This window comes from Panthera onca, chromosome B3, assembly GCF_046562875.1.
Source record: "Panthera onca isolate mPanOnc1 chromosome B3, mPanOnc1 haplotype 2, whole genome shotgun sequence".
In the NCBI taxonomy this organism is placed as follows: Eukaryota; Metazoa; Chordata; class Mammalia; order Carnivora; family Felidae; genus Panthera; species Panthera onca.
This window is the reverse complement of record NC_138344.1, coordinates 146,150,887-146,170,308: the sequence shown is the minus strand read 5'-3', so window position 1 is coordinate 146,170,308 and position 19,422 is coordinate 146,150,887. Positions and strand designations below refer to the sequence as shown.

General features: G+C 51.6%; 2 gene segments (V, D, J or C); both read left to right on the top strand.

The window, feature by feature from the left end:
- LOC132675423 (Ig mu chain C region membrane-bound form-like) overlaps positions 1-19,422 on the top strand; it is a 242,761-nt gene that overhangs the window by 214,856 nt on the left and 8,483 nt on the right. Inside the window, 1 exon segment of the C gene segment in view lies at positions 14,055-14,123. Within this exon segment, the coding sequence occupies positions 14,055-14,123 (69 nt within the window).
- LOC132675422 (immunoglobulin delta heavy chain-like) overlaps positions 15,922-19,422 on the top strand; it is a 33,647-nt gene continuing 30,146 nt past the window's right edge. Inside the window, 1 exon segment of the C gene segment in view lies at positions 15,922-17,611.

The window sequence follows — 19,422 nt, the reverse complement described above, 5'->3', positions numbered from 1 at the left end:
CAAACCCTGTAAGCTCCACTGTGAAGCCCTACACACTCAGAGGACACCACACAGCCCACTGTGCATGGCCTGCTTGGGGCCCATGGCCCGCCTGTGCACCCCACGCCTCCCGGTGCACCCCACCGCCCTAGGTGGCAACAGCTGGCCTTCCAAGACCTTCTCTGGACCCTCCCCCACCCCATGCACCTGCTGGAAACCCTCCCAGAGCCCTCCCCTTCTCAGAGAAAACCCCAGTCACTCACGAGGCCCACACTGGCTCTGAGGGGGGCCTTGTGTGTGGGGGGGGTCCCTCCACCCAGAAGCCTCCTCCCTGGAGTCAGTGTCACCCTGCGGGTCGTCTGCATGGAAACCTCAGAGGTCACACACCCCCAACGCCAGAGACCTGTGGAAGCCCATCACCACACCTCACACATGCTCACACCTGGGGGTCCTGGGGGCTGCCCCTCACTGCAGTCCCACCAGTCCCGGCAGAAAGACGATAGGGAATCTTAAACCAACCAACACGATTCGAAACAGTGTTCGAACAGTGTTCCAGAACATTCTTAAACTTCTCAGGAAAAAAACAACCCAGAGCAGTCAATACAGTTACTGGGCTCAATAAAATACAGGAGATATTCAGCTTTAAGGCACTTCCTGAGTGCCCAGGAAGGCTCTACTTTGACCAAGGCCAGAACGACACGACCAGACTTCCCAGCAGGGGCTCCTTCTCTGCCCTGAGTACATGCCATACGTCTACTTCAGTGGCAAATAACCTGCAGGAAACATTGCAAACAGAAAGATAAGAGTAAGACCTCCCCACGTTCCCATAAGGTTGGAGACTGCAGCCTGTTTCCAGTACATGAGTCGGTGACTTTCTGGAATGTTCTTCGTTCATGAAGATCTGTAGCTCTTCATGTGAGAATCCCCCACACTAAAGGTTGCTTCCGGAGCAAGTGTGGGTCTCAGCAGCGGCTTCACTTGCACTCTGGTAAAACTCTTCTTTCTTTTAGAAATTCTAAAAGGCAGGAGGGGCGCCTGGGTGGCTCAGGTAGTTAAGTGTCCAACTTTGGCTCAGGTCATGATCTTGAGGTTCATGAGTTTGAGCCCCGCGTCAGACTCTGTGCTGACAGCTCGGAGCCTGGAGCCTGCTTTGGATTCTGTGTCTCCCTCTCTCTCTGCCCCTCCCCTGCTCATGCTCTGTCTCTCTCTGTCTCAAGAGTAAACATTAGAAATTCTAAAAGATTTGTTCATTTTGCAATTGACAACTTCAAAATAAGCAAACGGAGATCAGATCATTGACAAGAGGAGAATGAATCTGACCTGATTTCTCAAAAGAAAATGAAAGCTTATTTATGCCCATAAAACTCTGTTGGAGAGAAAATATGACTCAAGAATTTTATGACCCAAAACACGGGCATTCAAATATATTTTCCATGTGCGTGAACTTGGAGGACTAACCCCTTCAATTCTTCCTTACAGAGTAAATCCATATGTAAGACACTAATATTTAATTATAAAAAGTATAATGTTTTCGAGTCTATGTTATACAAGCTGAATAATGAAAATCTTCATATGAATGTACACACATATACAACCAACATTCAATATAGATAATACAGACTGTTGGAAATAAAATTATTTATTTGAATAAAGACCAACTTTATCCAACCAATAGATAGTTGGAAGGTTTCATGCAAAAGACATACCCATTTTAAGTAAAAGAGCCTGCTTGGGGGGGGGGGGGGGGGGCGGGCGGGGCGTGTGCATGTGCGGGAGCCATGAACACGGTACAACGAGCGTACAGTCGTCACTAACTGTCAGGCAGAAGGAGCTGTGATGCCAACAGAGGAGCATAAATGAAATACTGAAAATATTGTTTAATTAACCAACCCCAAAGGCAGCAGTAAAGGCTGGAGAGAGGCACGAATGCGGCCAGGCCACCAGCGGGCGGGCAGGCGGGGAGCTGGGGGAGCAGCAGGTCCCCCTGGGGATGTTGGGGGGGGGGCTGCACCTGCCGGGGCGGGGGTGGGTGGGGCCCGGAGCTGGTTGGACCGGAGGCCGGAGAGCCGGGCCAGGTACTGGATACAGGTCCCCTCTGGGGACGCAGGGCGGAGTGGAGAAGGAGGGGAAGCAGCTTGAGTCCCAGGAGCTCCTGGGCGTGGTAGAGGCTCGCAGTTCCCACCGCCTGTGGCTTCCTCCTTCCGGGACCCCCCTCCCCCCTCCCCCCTCCCCCCTCCCCCCCACACACAGCACTTGCCCCTCAGCTTCCCAGAATCGGCGGAGACACACATGTAGAATCGTGGCGAGGAGAACGTCCATTTTTGGTGACCCTAGGGAGACTGAGGTAACGCGAATGCACAGGACGCAGGGAGGAGCCACGAGCCGCTGACACCTGCAGAGCCCACGTGACGGAGGCCACAGGACAGCCGAGAAGGCCCAGCGTTCTGCCCACGAACACCTCTCCCTGGTCCCAGCGCCTCGTGTGCCACGACCCGCGGGGGGCGGGGACCGCGGTCCGCAGGGCCCCTCGGTGCCCAGCGCGGGTCACCCCAGCCGCCCGCCCACCCCGTCCCCGTCCCCCGTCCCCGGGCCGCGGAGCTCCCGAGGCTGCCCCGCCCCGGCGTCCGCCCCGTCCTCCCTCCGACGAGACGCTACAAAAAGAGCGCGTCCAGGGGGTCACTTCGGGAGACGACGAGAGCGAGTGTGAACTGGGAGAACAGCAGCGAGCTGCACCGGCACCGGAGGAGGAGTCCCCAGGGAAACCGGGCCACAGAAGGACACGTCCACGCGATCATCCGTCACCAGTGGAGAGTAATGAACGGAGCAGCGGGACTTGTGACGGAAAACACAACGCCCGGGACGGCCGTCAGACACACGCACGGCCCGGCCTCGGGGACGAAGCCCTGCACGATGGGTCCCTCGTCTCAGGCGCGCGAGGCTCCCTGTCGGCCGCAGATTGTGCCTGTGCCAGGATGGAGCGTATGAATTCCATTTTAAAATACATCTTCCCTCCTCTTCTTTCGTTAGCGTTGGAAAGAATCGACTTGAGCAGGATTCAAAAAGACGAACTCCTCAGAAAGGGGAGACACAGGCTCCTCCATTTCTGACCCCACGATCAGCGCCAGGCAGCCGTGAGCAGCACGACAGGTCACAGGGGAAGGCGGGAGCCTGTCTGTCTTTCCAAAATAAGGCCACTGAAGACGTGGCAGCAAGCTAAGTGTCCACCTCGGGTGGACACATAGAGAAGACATGGTGTCCACACAGTGGACTGTGTCACTCAGCCACACAAAGGGAATCCTGCTGTCGGCCCACACGGGTGGGCCTCAAGGGCATTATGCAGAGTGACACGAGCCACAGAAAGACGCTGTGTGATCTCACTTATGTACAGAAACTTAAAAAGCCAAACTCCTCGGGGCGCCTGGGTGGCGCAGTCGGTTAAGCGTCCGACTTCAGCCAGGTCACGATCTCGCGGTCCGTGAGTTCGAGCCCCGCGTCAGGCTCTGGGCTGATGGCTCGGAGCCTGGAGCCTGTTTCCGATTCTGTGTCTCCCTCTCTCTCTGCCCCTCCCCCGTTCATGCTCTGTCTCTCTCTGTCCCAAAAATAAATAAAAAACGTTTAAAAAAAAATTAAAAAAAAAAAAAAAAGCCAAACTCCTCGAAACAGAGGGTCAAAAGATGGCAACCAAGGGCTGGAGGTGGGGGAGTAGGGGAGACGTGGTTTGGGGTGTAAACTTAAACTAGCAGATGAACCAGTTCTGGAGGTCTGACGCACAGCCTAGGGAGTGCAGTCAGCGATACTGTATCGTAAACTTCCAACTTGCTGAGAGACCACATCCTAATTATTCCCAACACAAAAAAGAAATGATAATTATGTGACCCCCATGGGGTGTTAGCTCTGCCATAACAATCATACGCGGATACCTTAAACTTACATGTTATATGTCAATTATGTCTCAGTTTTAGAAATAAAGTGCCTTATCAACAACAAGAAAAAGTGACACTACTGAAAAACAGTTTGAACATTCAAGAATCCAGTGAATAGGTTTCTGTAACCCCCACATGGCAAAATTGCTCGTGAAAAGACATCAGCCACCAATAGATGCACGGAGAAGCTGGGGCCACAAAACCCGTGGAAAATACTAATGTGGTTAAAACATGAGGCTGAGACCCAAGTGGCTGGGGAGACTGAACAGAGAGGAGATGGGTTCTGTCCCGACAAAGCAGAAATTTCCCCACCAGCAAAAGTGCCAGGTCAGGGCAGGTGACAGCCGCTGCTGCAGGCGGAGAGCTAGGTGCCCAAGGACGTCAATGAGGTGGACCCAGGTGGGAGGGGTGGAGGCAGAGCCAGGTACACTGTTTAGTAAGAGAGCAGAGGTCCGAGGAGGACCCTGTGACCAGAGGCGGGAAGGAAGTGGGCATGACAAGGAGCCAGGACTTTCACACCTCGCAGAGCGGAGGCCACACATTGCAAGACGTTGTCACAACAGAGCAACCACTGCATACTCAAAGAGCAGAGAAGGGCAGCTTGAAATGGAAAACTTCTTTTGGGAATTGAAAAGCAGGAATCATGACATGAACAGCTAGGATAGGATGGAGACTAACATGTCTGTCCTCTCAGCAAGTGTGAGTGGTCTTACTGTGTCCACTGAGGGGAAGCACTTGTGGACAAGATGACAAACAAAACAAACAGCTCATGAGCATCACACAGAAAAGGAGAAGCAGAAACATTTGAGCCAAGGCAGCCGTTTTCTTGTGACGAGATTTCAGTCTCCAATTCTACCAGACATTTAAAGAGGAGTTAATACCCATTCCTCTCAAACTGTTCCATAAAATTCAAGAGAAAGAAAAACTTCCAAATTCATTCTATGATGTCAGCATTACCCTAATAATAAAATGAAATAAAGACACCACCAAAAAAGAGAACCACAGGCCAACATCTCTAGTGAACATGGATGCAAAAATCCTCACAAAATACTAGCAAACCAAATTCAACAGTATGTTTAAAAAATCATGCACCATGTTTAAGTGGGATTTATTCCCAGAATGCAATGGTGGTTTAATATTCACAAATCAATCAACGTGATACATCATATTAATAAGAGAAAGGATAAGAACCATATGGTCCTCTCAACAGATGCAGAAAAAGCATTTGACAAAGTACAGCACCCATTCTTGATAAAAACCCTCAACAAAGTAGGGACCAAGGGAACATACCTCAACATCATAAAGGCCATATATGAAAATTCTACAGCTAATGTCATCCTCAATCGGGAAAAACAGAGCTTTTCCTCTATGGCCAGGAACAATACAGAAATGCCCATTCTCATCATTACTATTTAACATAGTGTGGGAATCTTTACCCTCAGCAATCAGACAACTAAAAGAAATAAAGGGCATTCAAATTGGCAAGGAAGAAGCCAAACTTTCATGATTTGCAGACAATATGATGCTCTATGTAGAAAACCCAAAAGACTCCACCAAAAAATTGCTAGAATTAATACATGAATTCAGCAAAGTTGCAGAATATAAAATCAACATACAAAAATCTGTTGCATTTCTATACAGCAATAATGAAACAACAGAAAGAAAAATTAAGGAATCAATACCATTTACAATTGCACCAAAAACAATAAGATACCTAGGAACAAACCTAACCAAAGAGTTAAAAGATCTGTAGGCTGAAAACTATAAAACACTGATGAAAGAAATTAAAGATAACACAAAGAAATGGAAAGACTTTCCATGCTCATGGATCGAAAGAACATGTTAAAATGTCAATACTATCCAAAGCAATCTACACATTCAATGCATCCCAATCAAAATTGCACCAGCATTCTTCTCAAAACTAGAACAAACAATCCTAAAATTTGTATGGAACCACAAAAGACCCCAAATAACCAAAGTAACATTGAAGAAGAAAACCAAAGCAGGATGCATCACAATCCCAGACTTTAGCCTCTATTACAAAGCTGTAATCATCAAGACAGTATGTTATTGGCACAAAAACAGAAACATGGAATAGAATAGAGACCAATGGAATAGAATAGAGACTCCAGAATTGGGCCCACAAATGTATGGCCAACTAATCTTTGACAAAGCAGGAAAGAATATCCAATGGAAAAAAGACAGTCTCTTTAACAAATGGTGCTGGGAGAACTGGAGAGCAACATGCAAAAGAATGAAACTAGACCACTTTCTTACACCATACACAAAAGTAAACTCAAAATGGATGAAGGACCTGAATGTGAGTCAGGAAACCATCAAAACCCTAGGGGAGAAAGCAGGAAAAAACCTCTTTGACCTCAGCCATAGCAATTTCTTATTCCAAAAGCAAGGAAATTAAAAGCAAAAATGAACTATTGAGATCTCATCAAGATAAAAAAGCCTTTGTGCTGCAAAGGAAACAATCAACAAAACTAAAAGGCAACCAATGGAATGGGAAAAGATACTTGCAAATGACATATAGGATAAAAGGTTAGTATCCAAAATTTATAAAGAACTCACCAAACTCCACACCCGAAAAGCAAATAATCCAGTGAAGAAATGGGCAGAAGACATGAATAGACACTTCTCCAGAGAAGACTTCCAGATGGCCAACAGACACATGAAAAGATGTTGAACATCACTCCTCATCAGGGAAATACAAATCAAAACCACACTGAGATACCACCTCACACCGGTCAGAGTGGCTAAAATAAACAAATCAGGAGACTATAGATGCTGGCGAGGATGTGGAGAAATGGGAACCATCTTGCACTGTTGGTGGGAAAGCAAACTGGTGCAGCTTCTCTGGGAAACAGTGTGGAGGTTCCTCAAAAAATTAAAAATAGAATTACCCTATGACCCAGCAATAGCACTGCTAGGAATTTACCCAAGGGATACAGGAGTGCTGATGCATAGGTGCACATGTACCCCAATGTTTATAGCAGCACTTTCAACAATAGCCAAATTATGGAAAAAGCCTAAATGTCCATCAATTGACAAATAGATAAATAAGATGTGGTTTATATATACAATGGAATAGTAGTTGGCAATGAGAAAGAATGAAATATGGCCATTTGCATCACCGTGGATAGAACTGGAGAGTGTTATGCTAAGTGAAATAAGTCAGGCAGAGAAAGACAGATACCATATGTTTTCACTCATATGTGAATCTTGAGAAACTTAACAGAAGACCATGGGGGAGGGGAAGGGGAAAAGAAAGTTACAGAGAGATTGGGAGGAAAATCATAAGAGAGTTTTAAATGCTGAGAACAGACTGAGGGTGAATGTGGGGTGGGGGAGAGGGTAAAGTGAGTGATAGGCATTGAAGGGGGGCACTTGTGGGATGAGCACTGGGTGTTGTATGGAAACCAATTTGACAATAAATTATATTAAAAGAAAGCATCAGCATTCTTCACAGAGCTAGAACAAATAATTCTAAAATATGTATGGAACAACAAAAGATGGCAAATATTCACAGCAATCTTGAAAAAGAAAAGACAAGCTGGAAACACTACGATTCCAAACTTCAAGCTGCATTACAAAGCTGTAAGCATCAAGATGGTGTGGTGCTGGCACAAAAACAGACAGTTAGGTCAATGGAACAGAATACAAAGCCCAGAAATGGATCCACAGCTAGATGGTCAACAAATCTTCAACAAAGCAAGAAAGAATATCCAATAGGAAAAAGACAGTCCCTTCAACAAATGGTGTTGGGAATACTGGACAGCAACACGCAGAAGATTGAAACTGGACCACTTTCTTACAGCATACACAAAAATAAACTCAAAATGGATGAAAGACTTAAATGTAATACAGAAAAACATCAAAATCCTACAAGAGAAAACAGGCAGCAACATCTTTGACCTTGATCACAGTGACTTCTTACTAGACATGTCTCCAGAGGCAAGGGAAACAAAAGCAAAAATGAACTCTTGGGACCTCATCAAGATAAAAAGCTTCTTCACAGTGAAGGAAATGATCAACAAAACTAAAAGACAACTGACAGAATGGGAGAAGATATTTGAAAATGACATATCTCATAAAGGGTTAGTATCAAAAATCTATAAAGAACTTAACCTCAACACCCAAAAAAAACAAATAATCCAATATAAAAATGGGGAGAACACATGAACAGACATTTCTCCAAAGAAGACCTACAGGTAGCCAACAGACACATGAAAAGATGCTCAACATCAGTCGTCATCATGGAAATACAAATTAAAACCACGATGAGGTACCACCTCACCTCACACCTGTCAAAATGGCTAAAATTAACAACTCAGGAAACAGCAAGTGTTTTCGAGGATGTGGAGAAACAGGAACCTTCTTCCACTGTTAGTGGGAATGCAAATCGGTGCAGCCACTCTGGAGAACAGTATGGACATTCCTCAAAACGTTAAAAATAGAACTACCCTATGATCCAGGAATTGCACTACTGGGTATTTACCCACAGGATACAAAAATACTAATTTAAAGGGGCACATGCACCCCAATGTTTATAGCAGCACTATCAACAATAACCAAATTATGGAAAGAGCTCAAATGTCCACCAACTGATGAACAGATAAAGATGTGGTATATGTATACAATGGAATACTACTCAGTGATGAAAAAGAATGGAGCCTTGCCATTTGCAAGGATGTGGATGGAGCTAGAATGAATTATACTAAGCTAAATAAGTCAATCAAAGAAAGACAAATATCATATGATTTCACTCATATATGAATTTAAGAAACAAAACATAGGAACAAAGAAAAAGAGACAAGCCAAAAAACAGACTCTTAGGGCCCTTTGGTGGCTCTGTCACTTGAGCATCCGACTCTTGATTTTGACTCAGGTCAAGATCCCAGTGTCCTGGGATCAAGCCCCACATCCATGCACAGCATGGAGCCTGCTTGGGATTCCCTCTCTCTCTCTCTCTCTCTCTCTCTCACTCTCTCTCTCTCTCCCCCCACTTCTGCCTCTCCCCCTAACCTCTCTCCCTAAAAGTAAAAAAAAAAAACACTCTTAACTATAAAGAGCAAAGTGATGGTTACAGAAGGGCAGGGGAGGGGGCAGGTGAGATAGGAATGCACTCATCGTGATGAAATAAAGTAAAATAAAACGACTTTTAAATTTTATGGAGGCAAATATTTCAGCCTCCATGTCATAGCTTATGACTCTCCTTAGATCTTCTCTCTGTGAGTTCCTGTCACCAAGGGCCTCTTATGCATCACTACCTCTTAATCCCACAAGACTCTCGTAAGCAAGATGCTATTATCCGTGTTTCTGCATATGAGGGATCTTAAGCCTCAGAGCGTTCAAGAGTCTTTCCAAGGAAAATTATGGTAAATGTGGAGCAGGATGTAGCTGCACCTCTGCACACTCTTGCCTCTTCCCTACTCCAAGAAAACCAGCTGGTCTACCCACTGCAGGGGCCTTAGGGAGCCACCAACAGGAAAGCAACTCACCACACAGGAGCCAACTCTGGTGGGTCAGTGGCTGTGGTGGCGGCCCCTCATTGTCTTCATGCTCTGGTAACTGAGGGAGCCGTGATTCCTGGTTCTGTCCACCCAGACCCTTTATCCAAAGAGCATCCACTTTCTCTAATACAGTTTAGGTGCCAAGCCTTGACCAATGGCCATTGGGAGCGCCCCAAGAATTCCGAGGCTACTTGGCTCTTCCCATTCACTCACTCCTCGCTGGGAGCCTTTGATGACAGGAGTCTGTGGGGACAGTGGCGAAGGGGTGAGAGCCTCTGAGGCCAAGTCAGGACAGCCCACAAGAGAAAAGCTTGAACACTGCCTCAAAAGTGCATACAGCTGGAACCCCCCCCCCCCCCGCGAGAGCATGCCAGCAATGGCAAGGGAACGGCAAGGGGGACATCGCGCTGCAGACACCCCTCGGTGCCGTTGGCTGAGGATTGAGCTTGGCCTGATTTGCTTCAGCCCAGCCTTCAGGAAAAGAAGGGGAGAAGGAGATGTCATGATTTCTGAGGTTCTGTGAATGTCCAGGTCATTGCAGGGACTGACCAGAGGGACAGGCTTGTCCCACTCCAGGGGGAAGGGTACTGCCCTGAGTACCCGAGCCCTGGAGCTACTGCTTCCATCACTAACAACCCGTTGTGGCCGCCCTCCCCGTCCTTGTGGCAGCTCCCATGCCAGCCAGAGAGCTGGTTGAAATTAGGTGTCCATCCAGCAGTACGGGCTCTTGGACCCCAGCGAAAAGAGAACCAACACTCCTAGGTCCGGGGGACAAGACCATGATGGAGGCCCCAGATGGACACAAGGATGTGGTCTGGACAAGGAGATTCAGGAGAAGCTGGGGCTTCCTTTCTTGAACAAAAAGCCAGACTGGCAATGAGAGTGCATTTGCTCCTGGCCGTCCCTCCTGCTTCAGGAGCCAGTGTCGGCAGCAGCCCCTCTCCCACCACGAAGGAGCAGCCAGACATCCACAGGGCTCCCGACCACCACCCCATAGCCTCGGCAGCTGGGCAGACTCCTGTCCTGACTCCTCACTCACTGAGAAGACTGATGCTGTGGATCCTTTGTCCCGTGCACTGAACGTGCTCTGTCCTGTGGCACGCGGACCCCCTGGCCCACCCCTTCCCTCAGGAACGGGAGGAACATATGGGCCTTCTCTGGGCTTTGTTAACTCCCCACTGCATCTTGTGGGCCATAGGGGTGAAGTGGGGAGCGTGCCGGCAGCTGCTGGATCCTCACTCTTTCTTTGACCGTAGCATTTTGTGTTTCCACCCATTTTGTTTGTTTGTTTGTTTGTTTGTTTGTTTGTAAGTTCTTGCCTTCTTTCTGGTTTTTACTCTTTTTTTTTGCTCATCATAGGTTATTTGAGGAGGGAAATTCAGTTTCTCGTTCCTTTCTATTCCCTTTGGTGGCTTCTCACAACTGTTGGTTTAGCAGCAGCAGCAGCAGCAGCCATTTGCTCTTGTGTTGCTTCTGGCCTAAGAAGTGAAGCAAGAAGGACTTTCCTGTCATGTTTCTCATGCATAAAGACCTTCCTTCTGGGGGAAAGTGCTCAGGAGTCAGTTCCCTGACGGCCTCTGCCATCAAGGCAAATCTCAGACACAAAGCCTCTCCCTGTGCACATTAGGAATGTTTTCAACTACTTGCATTCTGGCCATCTGGTCTACCACAGTGTCCGATCCTGGGGGAATGCGACCCTAGAGTGTGATTAGCCCACCAAGGCCTGGAAGGACCTCAAGGCCCCATCTAGCCACTCCTAGCTCACTGGCTGTTTTCAGAAGCACTTGCATGGACATGCCATGACTAACAGGGGAGCTGAGTGACAGGGTGCCCTCCCCTCCCATCCCAGGGGTTCAGCCTTCAGCTCCACTAGAGTCTTGCTCGTAGCAGCCAAGCCAGGAGACACCTTCTCAGTCTCCATTCTGGAAGGGGTAGGGCCCCTGGAGGCTGCAGCTATGGGCAGAGCCTGGAAGACTGAGCAGATAGCCCCATTCTGGACACCCCATTACACCGATCCAGACACCATGCCCGGCACTCACTGGGGCACCCACCTGTGACACCCATGTCCTTTCCCTGACATGTGCTTGTGGTGGAGAGAGGGGCAAGGGCAGGCTCCCGGAACTGGGCTGTGGGATGCTGCAGAAGGAGCCCATCCTGGGCATGACCACAGCCAGCAGCATGGTTTGCAGGCTCAGGACCCACCACAGCTGCCCCGACCCAAACTCCACATGGATTGCCAGGAAAAACCAGGGATGACAGGTCAGAGATCTTTCTAGAAGGCTCAAAGAGCTCTGCCAAGGTCAGCTCCTACCCTGCCCAGGGGCCCGATAGGACACACTGGTCTACAAGAGCTGAACTGGGTCCTCTGCAGGCCAGACAATGCCTGCAGCCTGGCTGGCTCTCTACTGTGGGGAGGGCCAGCAGGGCATGAAGGGCACCTTCCCTGCCCCAGCCAGGAACGGAAGGCCCTAGAAAGCCAGAGCAGGTGCTTCCTCAAGGGCCAGAAGCAGACCTTGCCCTTTGGTCCCTAAAAGGAGACAGGAGGCCCCAGAGCCAAGACCACAGCACAAAGAGCCTCCATAAAGGGGCTGGGGCTGCAGGAAGCCCGGTCTGCAGGCCAGGAGCCACCCCCATGGGCTGTGGAGGGCAGGCACTGGAGGCTGGGCATGAGGGTGGGGAGAAGGCACAGGCCATGCCCCACTCCTCAGTCTTCCCTGGCCCCCGGGTCCCCAGGGCTGGCCAGTTCTCAGGCTACAGAGTCCCTGTTCCTGCTCCACTCTCCCCGCCTCACCCCTGCCTCTCCTCCCGCGCCTGCTTCCTCCACAGACACCTCCAGGCCACTGAGCCTATCCGCCTTCACACAGGGCATCCCCACAGCACTCCCCAGGCTCACCCTCATTGCCCCAGACCCGGACACTGTCCACATGCTGTGGTCCAGCTGTTTCTGGAGAGGTCCTGAACCCCAGCATCACAGCGGGGTCTCCCCGGCACCTCACACCTGAGGCCAACATCACCACCTGCACCATTGCTGTGCCTACACCTCCAGCATTGCCCCCATTTCCCAAAGACCAGGCCAGTGACCTGGAGCCCCAGCCTTGGTCCTGCTTCTTGGGAGCCCCACCTCAGACACGCCTGCGGTCCCTGCCCTCTGCCTCCCACAGCCCCACGGCCTTCCTACTCCTGGTGGCCCCAGCCCAGCCCACATCCATACTCCATGCCATACTAGACAGAACTTTCCAGAGAAAGACCCTCAGCTTCTTCAAAGGGCACATAGGCCATCTTGAGTCCATCTACAACCAAGCCACCTGCCACTCTTCTCCAGGCCCACAGCCCAGCCTGGATCAGGGCTCTGGCTGTCCCTGTGCCTGGAGTTATGCACCCAAACCCACAGGCACACAGACACATGTGCTTCTAGCATGCCCTTCCCTCACCCGCTCGGCCACAAGCCTCGGGGTCTCATCATCCCTCCCAGTCCTTGGTTGTCTCCCTTTCTGTCTCCCCCCGCCCTGTCACACACACCCACCACACTCACAGCTGGCCCGTGGGAGCCTGTGAGTCCCAGCACTCAGCCCCAGGTCTGATGGGTGGGAACACAGACATCTCTCCCCGGGGGCATGAAGGGCTTGGTGTGGCCCTGGCCTCCTGGGAGTCCTGGTCCACAGAAGACATGAGTGGGCAGAGTTAAGGACATAGATGCTGCTGCCTCTACCTGTGTGAGCTGAGGAGGGGCAGTCTCACAGACTGAGACTCTGGCCCCATGGGGCCCACCTCTCTGGTCAGCCATGAGCCTGGGGGGGGGGGGCCCACGGGCCGCCACTGGGGATGTTCTCAGACAACACAGCTCAAATGCAGGTGGCCCATGGACCCAGCCTTGGATCTGCTCTTATTTCTGAAAGAAAGAAGGAAAATGCGTGGGGGAGGCCTTCAATATTTTGATCATTGTGTGCTCGTGACTCAGGAATGATGGCAGATGGAGGTCCGGGTCTCCTGTGTGCCCTGTGGCCCACCACCAAGCTCCCCCTCGCCTGCCTTACAGCCCGTGGGGTTTTGGCTAAGCCAGGAACCATAATGCTAACCAGGGCCACCGTGACCGACAGCTCTACAGAAACCCAGTGCCAGAGCACTCCCAGGGCGGCCAGCTGTTCATTCTCTGGGGCTCACTGCAGGGCCGGGGGCGGGAGTCGCTGGGCAGCCCAACGAAGCCGGGGGAGGGGAGGGAGTGGTGTTGAGCTGGTCACAGAAGGCCAGGGGATTTCCCAAGTGGTCATGACAGAGAGACGCGTTCCAGCCAGAGGGATGGACTGGGTCGCCAAGGCCCCGGGGGAGGCATGGTGTATGCAGCGGGCTGGGTGCTGGGGCGCAGCTTGGCCAGTGGTTCAGGGAGGGAGGGCAACACTGGGCCCCAGGCAGTGAAGGTCATCGGAAGGCAGAGCAGCGAGAACGTGACCTCGGGACCAAAGGGAGTCGGATGTCAGGAAGGACATCCAAAGCCTGGGCCAGGAGACTGAGGTCAGGAAGGAACATGCCAGGGCCCGGGGTGGATCATCTCTTCAAGCAGAAAACAGACTTTCTAGTTCCTGGGGCTCCCTGGGGACCCTGGCTGTGGGGGGTTCTGCAGTCCCCAGCACAGGGACAGCTCACCGTGCCTATGATTACTTCCAGTTTTGGGGCCAGGGCACCCTGGTCACCATCTCCTCAGGTGAGTCCCCCTTGCACCTGCTCTGGGGGCCTCAGGCCAGGTCCCTGGGCTGGTCACAGCTCCACCATGGGCTGAGTGCCCGAGGCCTGCTGGGCCCGGCCCCATTATGGACTAGCCTTTAGAGCTGACAGGGCTCCTGGTGGTAAGCAAGCTGAGAGCTGGCAGAGAGAAGAGAAACCCCGGGGACAGGTGTTGGCTGGAAGGAGAAGTTGTGGCAGAGCAGGGTTGGGGCCGGGCCTGGATATTTGTGTGCTAAGGGCTGGCCCGGCACACTAGTGTGGCTATGAGCTCGACGTGTGGGGACGGGGCATCCCGGTCACCATCTCCTCAAGTAGTTGCACCCCTGCCTGCCTCCCTCGTGGCCCTGGGGTTGGGTGGCTGGGGGCAGGGAAGCCAGCTGTGTCTGCTGCATCCTTGGGGAATGAGTACCAGCCCGTGCAAGGGGCCAGGGAAGATTTTTGTCTGGAGAGAAGCAGGGACTGTATCCCTGTGCAATACTTTTGGTATCTGGGGCCAAGGTACCCAGGTCACTGTCTCCCAAGGTAAGATGACTTTCTGTCTGCTCCCTCTGTCTCGGGGCTGGGGAAGAAATATCCGGAGGCTCCTTGGTCTGTGTGGGGCCTTCTGGGGAGCCCAGAGGGTTGCTTCTGAGGCTGTGAGGTTCCCACCTTGCCGATGGCCTTTCTGCAGGGAGCGGGGCCTCCGGCCTGTGGAAGGCAGGCTGGCAGAGGGGGCTCCGTGTCCAGGGCTGGAGGGGGCTCACACCTGAGGATTCAGGAAGCCAGGCAGTAGTCAGAGGGTGAAGTTTTTGTACACCCCTTAGCGGGGCCCGTGTCAATGTGACTACTTTGACTACTGGGGCCAAGGAACCCCGGTGACGGTGTCCTCAGGTGAGTCCTCCCGGCTTTCCTCTCCTCTCTCTGTCGGGAGGTTTTGGCTGCATTTGGGGAGAAAACGGAGGGTGCCAGGGTCTCAGATCTAGGGCTGGTTTGGTGGCCAGGCTCTCCAGGGACCTCAGCCACCCTCAGCTTCGGGGGCCACCTGGTCCTCTCAGCCCCACTGGCTGTGATCTGAGGTGGACCAAGGCCTTAGCCAGGCCCCACTTCTTGTCTGGGGCCCCACCAACATTGTCACAATGTGACAACTGGTTCAACTACTGGGGCCCCGGGACCCCGGTCACCGTGTCTTCAGGTGGGTCCTCACCCTTCCCACTCTGGCTGCACTTGGGGAGATCTGGGGTTTGGGGCATTTTGGAAGCCAGGAAATGGAGGCAGAGACAGGGTCCCCCAGACACGGGGCTGGAGATCACCTTTCCACAGTTGGGGACAAGGCGGCTCCTTTGAGTGGCCTGGCCACGTAACTGAAGCCTCCTGGGGGGCCCCCATGACTGTGGTATAATCAACATAATTGGGGTCTGTGTCCCCGATGCACCTGCCGTCTGGGGCAGTGGCCCTTGGGGCTGATTGGACTTCTGAGTTCCTGTTTGGGGCTGCGGTTTGTAGTCGGGCGGCCCAGGCAGGCGGTGATCTGGCTTCTGAGGGGCCAGGCCAGGACATGGGGTCTCAGGGGCAGTGGGGTGTGGGGACCAGGGCCAGTGAGGGGGTCCAGGACCCTCCAGATAACAGTGACTTGGAGGGTCGGCCTCCGTGCGGCCTGGAAGTGCAGTCCTCCAGAGGGGGCGATGCCAGGTGAGGCCCCCAGGGTTTTGTTGGGTGCAAATGGAGAATTCACCACTGTGATTACTACGGTATCGATCTCTGGGGCCATGGAACCGGAGTCACAGTGTCTTCAGGTAGGAGCGGCCCTGCTGGGGCCTTTATTTTCTACTCCTGTCTGTGGGGTTTTCTGGGCATCGATGGCTGGTCCTCAGGACTGTCCCCCAGGGGCAGGCTGGCCGGGAGGGGACGAGAGCTGGGCGCCTTAGGGATTTCAGAGCCTCCTGATTTTCTGATGCTTTTCTAAAACTGGAATAGTGCCAGCATGTCCGGGGCAGTAACTGAGCCCCTGAAGAGGGGCTGGAGGCTGGACAGGCCATGTGTGGGTGAGTTGCCAGGACCCCCATGGCCACAGGACAGTGTGGCTGCGGCAGGAGAGGTCTCGCTATCTGGATCCTGGTGTCGGCTCACAAGTGTGTGTGGGCAGCTGTGTTTGGAGCGCCACAAGAATGCCGCACAGAGAGCGTGCCGTGAAAGACTTTTTTCGGAATGAGGAGTGGTGTTCTGTGCAGACTGTGTTTACAATTCTTGGCCAACTGTAAGGACTAGGCGCCTAGGAAGGGCAGGCCTGGGGCCACCGAGCTCGGCTCAGCGAGGGCAGCTTCTGGGAGAAGACAGCCTGCTCCCCGTTAGAGGCGCGATAACTATCAAAGGACAGGGTATGTCTGAAGTGGCTCCTGAGAAAAATAATTAAGACCACTGAGACTTTAAAATGTGAGAGATTTTCGAGCATGCCAAACTTTTTAATCCTATCAGTCAATTAGCAAGCATGAATCATGTCTTTCTGGAGTAGATACAGGACATAGCAACACGGTGTGGTGGCCCCCCTACCCAGAGCTGAGTTCTGACGGTAATGAATTAGTTTACTTTTTATTTAATTCAGCTATTCTGGAAGTGGTGTTGTGGAGTTGGCCAGGGGGCGGCGTGTGGGGCCGGACACCTGCACCAGGTGGCCGGAAACAGGTCACAGGGACGGTCTATTTCGGGAAACAAGTAAACAGACTTGGCAAATTTATAGCTTATGGTTATGAAGAAATGGTTTTCGGGAGGTTTTGCCCAGCCCTGCGAGTCTGAAAAACAACACCTGCATAATTTGCATTTCTAAAATAAGACCAAGATGCTGGCAGAAGCTGGAACAGTTCCTTTTTTAACGATTTGAATTTAATTCTTCAGTCTTCGCTTGCCAACATCTCATTTATACTCATTTTGAAACTAAGACATGTAAGAAATGAGAAGTCTGGGGGACAGTTTATCAATGCATTCATGTTAACTTTTTAAATTAGTTATTTCCTCAAACGGTCATTAATCTCAAACATTTTCTAACACCCTGAAGTATTGTTTTCATAATTACTGTGTTCTAAATATTTTAAGTTGGTTGATTTTCTCTTCGTGATTAAGAAGCATTTAGATATCCTGATAAAGTGGCCTTCATTCATGTCAGCACTTTCAAGACTGCTTTTCAAGCACTCTTGTTGGGACATGTTTTAGGCTAAGCGTGTGTGCTGATTGTCCTGAATGATTTCAGTGAAGAGTGTTGGTTGTTGGAGTAAGAGGAAGCCCAGTCAGGTCTCAAATCAGAAAGGAATTCGGGCTGGCTCCTGAGCTGAAGGAGCCCCAGTGGAGGGTCCACCTGGCCCCCCCCCCCCCGCCCCCGGGGCTGCCGTGGCTTCTGCCAACTGGCTATTCATCAAAGAACCAATTTTAATGGATTTGGAGGAATTCTTCAATACCAAAGACCCCACGGGACTGTCTGGTGACCAGGGAGCCAAAATGGTAAGAGAGAGGCAGTCCCGGCTGCCAAATTTGCTTCTCCGGAAAGTTTGTGTGTGGCGTTTTGGTTTCTGCTTGAGGAGGAGTCATTTTTTAAGATCGCTCAGGGAAACAATGAGATTTATTTGTATGAATCCTGAGTGGCCATTGTCTTGGCTTCTTAACTATGGATTCTATGGCTCAGATGCTCTAACATAAACAAAGTGCCTTTCATGTCATCTTTGAGTCATAAACGCAGCTTTGGATTTGAGGTCATTATTGTGCATTTGAAAGTAGCCTTCGCCTTGTGAAAAGCTTCAGGACAAAGAGCAGAATTATATGTGCAAATTCAGATGAGATGCATTTTTGGTCATGTTTAATGATGATTTTATTTTAGAGGAAATTTAGTTAAAGTTGGGGGCCTACTTTAGACTCGGAAGGGAGGAGACCAGCTAAGGGCATGTACCCAGGACAGTGAAGGCCCCATGGGGAGAGTCCCCAGCACAGTTTTCTGAAGCAAAGTCTCTGCCTATTCTAAGGCAAAGACGGGTTTTCACTCTGATGATGGCAAACACTCCTCAGTCCTTATAAAATGTCTTGGCGAATTTAAACTTGCCGGGAAGTATTTTACCCAGGAAACTGAGGTGGTAGTGACTGATAATGCTTGGGGGCCAAGAGCTGGCTGAGACTGGACAGGGCCATGGAAAAATAGGGGATTCCACTGGAGAAATCCCCAAGGACATACAAGGGTGGGAAAGGTAGGGATGGGCACCAGAAAGCACTGACCCTGAGCCAGGCTCAGCTGTACAGGATTCCTGGATAAGATGGCTTTGGCGAAGGCACGCCGGTCTGGTGGCCTGAAATTTTCTGGCTAGTCCCAGGACTGGGCTTTTGGGACTACACTGTACAGGACTACACTGGGCTGCCCAAAGCAGTCCTCAGCTAAGCTGGACTAAACCAGATTGAGCTGGCATTTCTGAGATGAGTTTGGGCTGAGCTGAATCGGGCTGAGCTAGGCTGAACTTAGCTGCACTGAGCTGGGCTGAACTGGGCTGAACTGGGCTGGGCTGAACTGGCCTGAGCTGGGCTGAGCTGGGCTGGGCTGGGCTGGGCTGAGTTTAACTGGGCTGAACTGGGCTGGGCTGAGCTGAGCCGGGCTGAGCTGGGCTGAGCTGGGCTGAGCTGGGCTAAACTGGGCTGAACTGATCTGAGCTGGGCTGAGCTGGGCTGAGCTGGGCTGAGCTGGGCTGAGCTGAACTGGGCTGAGCTGGGCTAGATTGAGCTAAACCAGGCTGGGCTGGGCTGGGCTGGGCTGGGCTGGGCTGAGGTGAGCTGAGCTGAGCTGGGCTAGGTTGAGCTAAACCGGGCTGGGCTGGGCTGAGCTGAGCTTAGCACTGGGCTGAGCTGGGCTGAACTGGGCTGGGCTGAGCTGGGGCTGAGCTGGGCTGAGCTAAACTGGGCTGAGCTAGGCTGAGCTGGGCTAAACTGTGCTGAACTGAGCTGAGCTGAGCTGGGCTGAGCTGGGCTGAGCTGAGCTGGGCTGAGCTGAGCTGGGCTAGGTTGAGCTAAACCGGGCTGAGCTGAGCCGGGCTGGGCTGAGCTGAGCTGAGCTGGGCTAGGTTGAACTAAACCGGGCTGGGCTGGGCTGAGCTGAGCTGAGCTGAGCTGGGCTGGGCTAGGTTTAGCTAAACCGGGCTGAGCTGAGCTGAGCTGGGCTGAGCTGGGCTAGGTTGAACTAAACCGGGCTGGGCTGGGCTGGGCTGAGCTGAGCTGAGCTGGGCTAGGTTGAGCTAAACCGGGCTGAGCTGAGCTGAGCTGGGCTGAGCTGGGCTAGG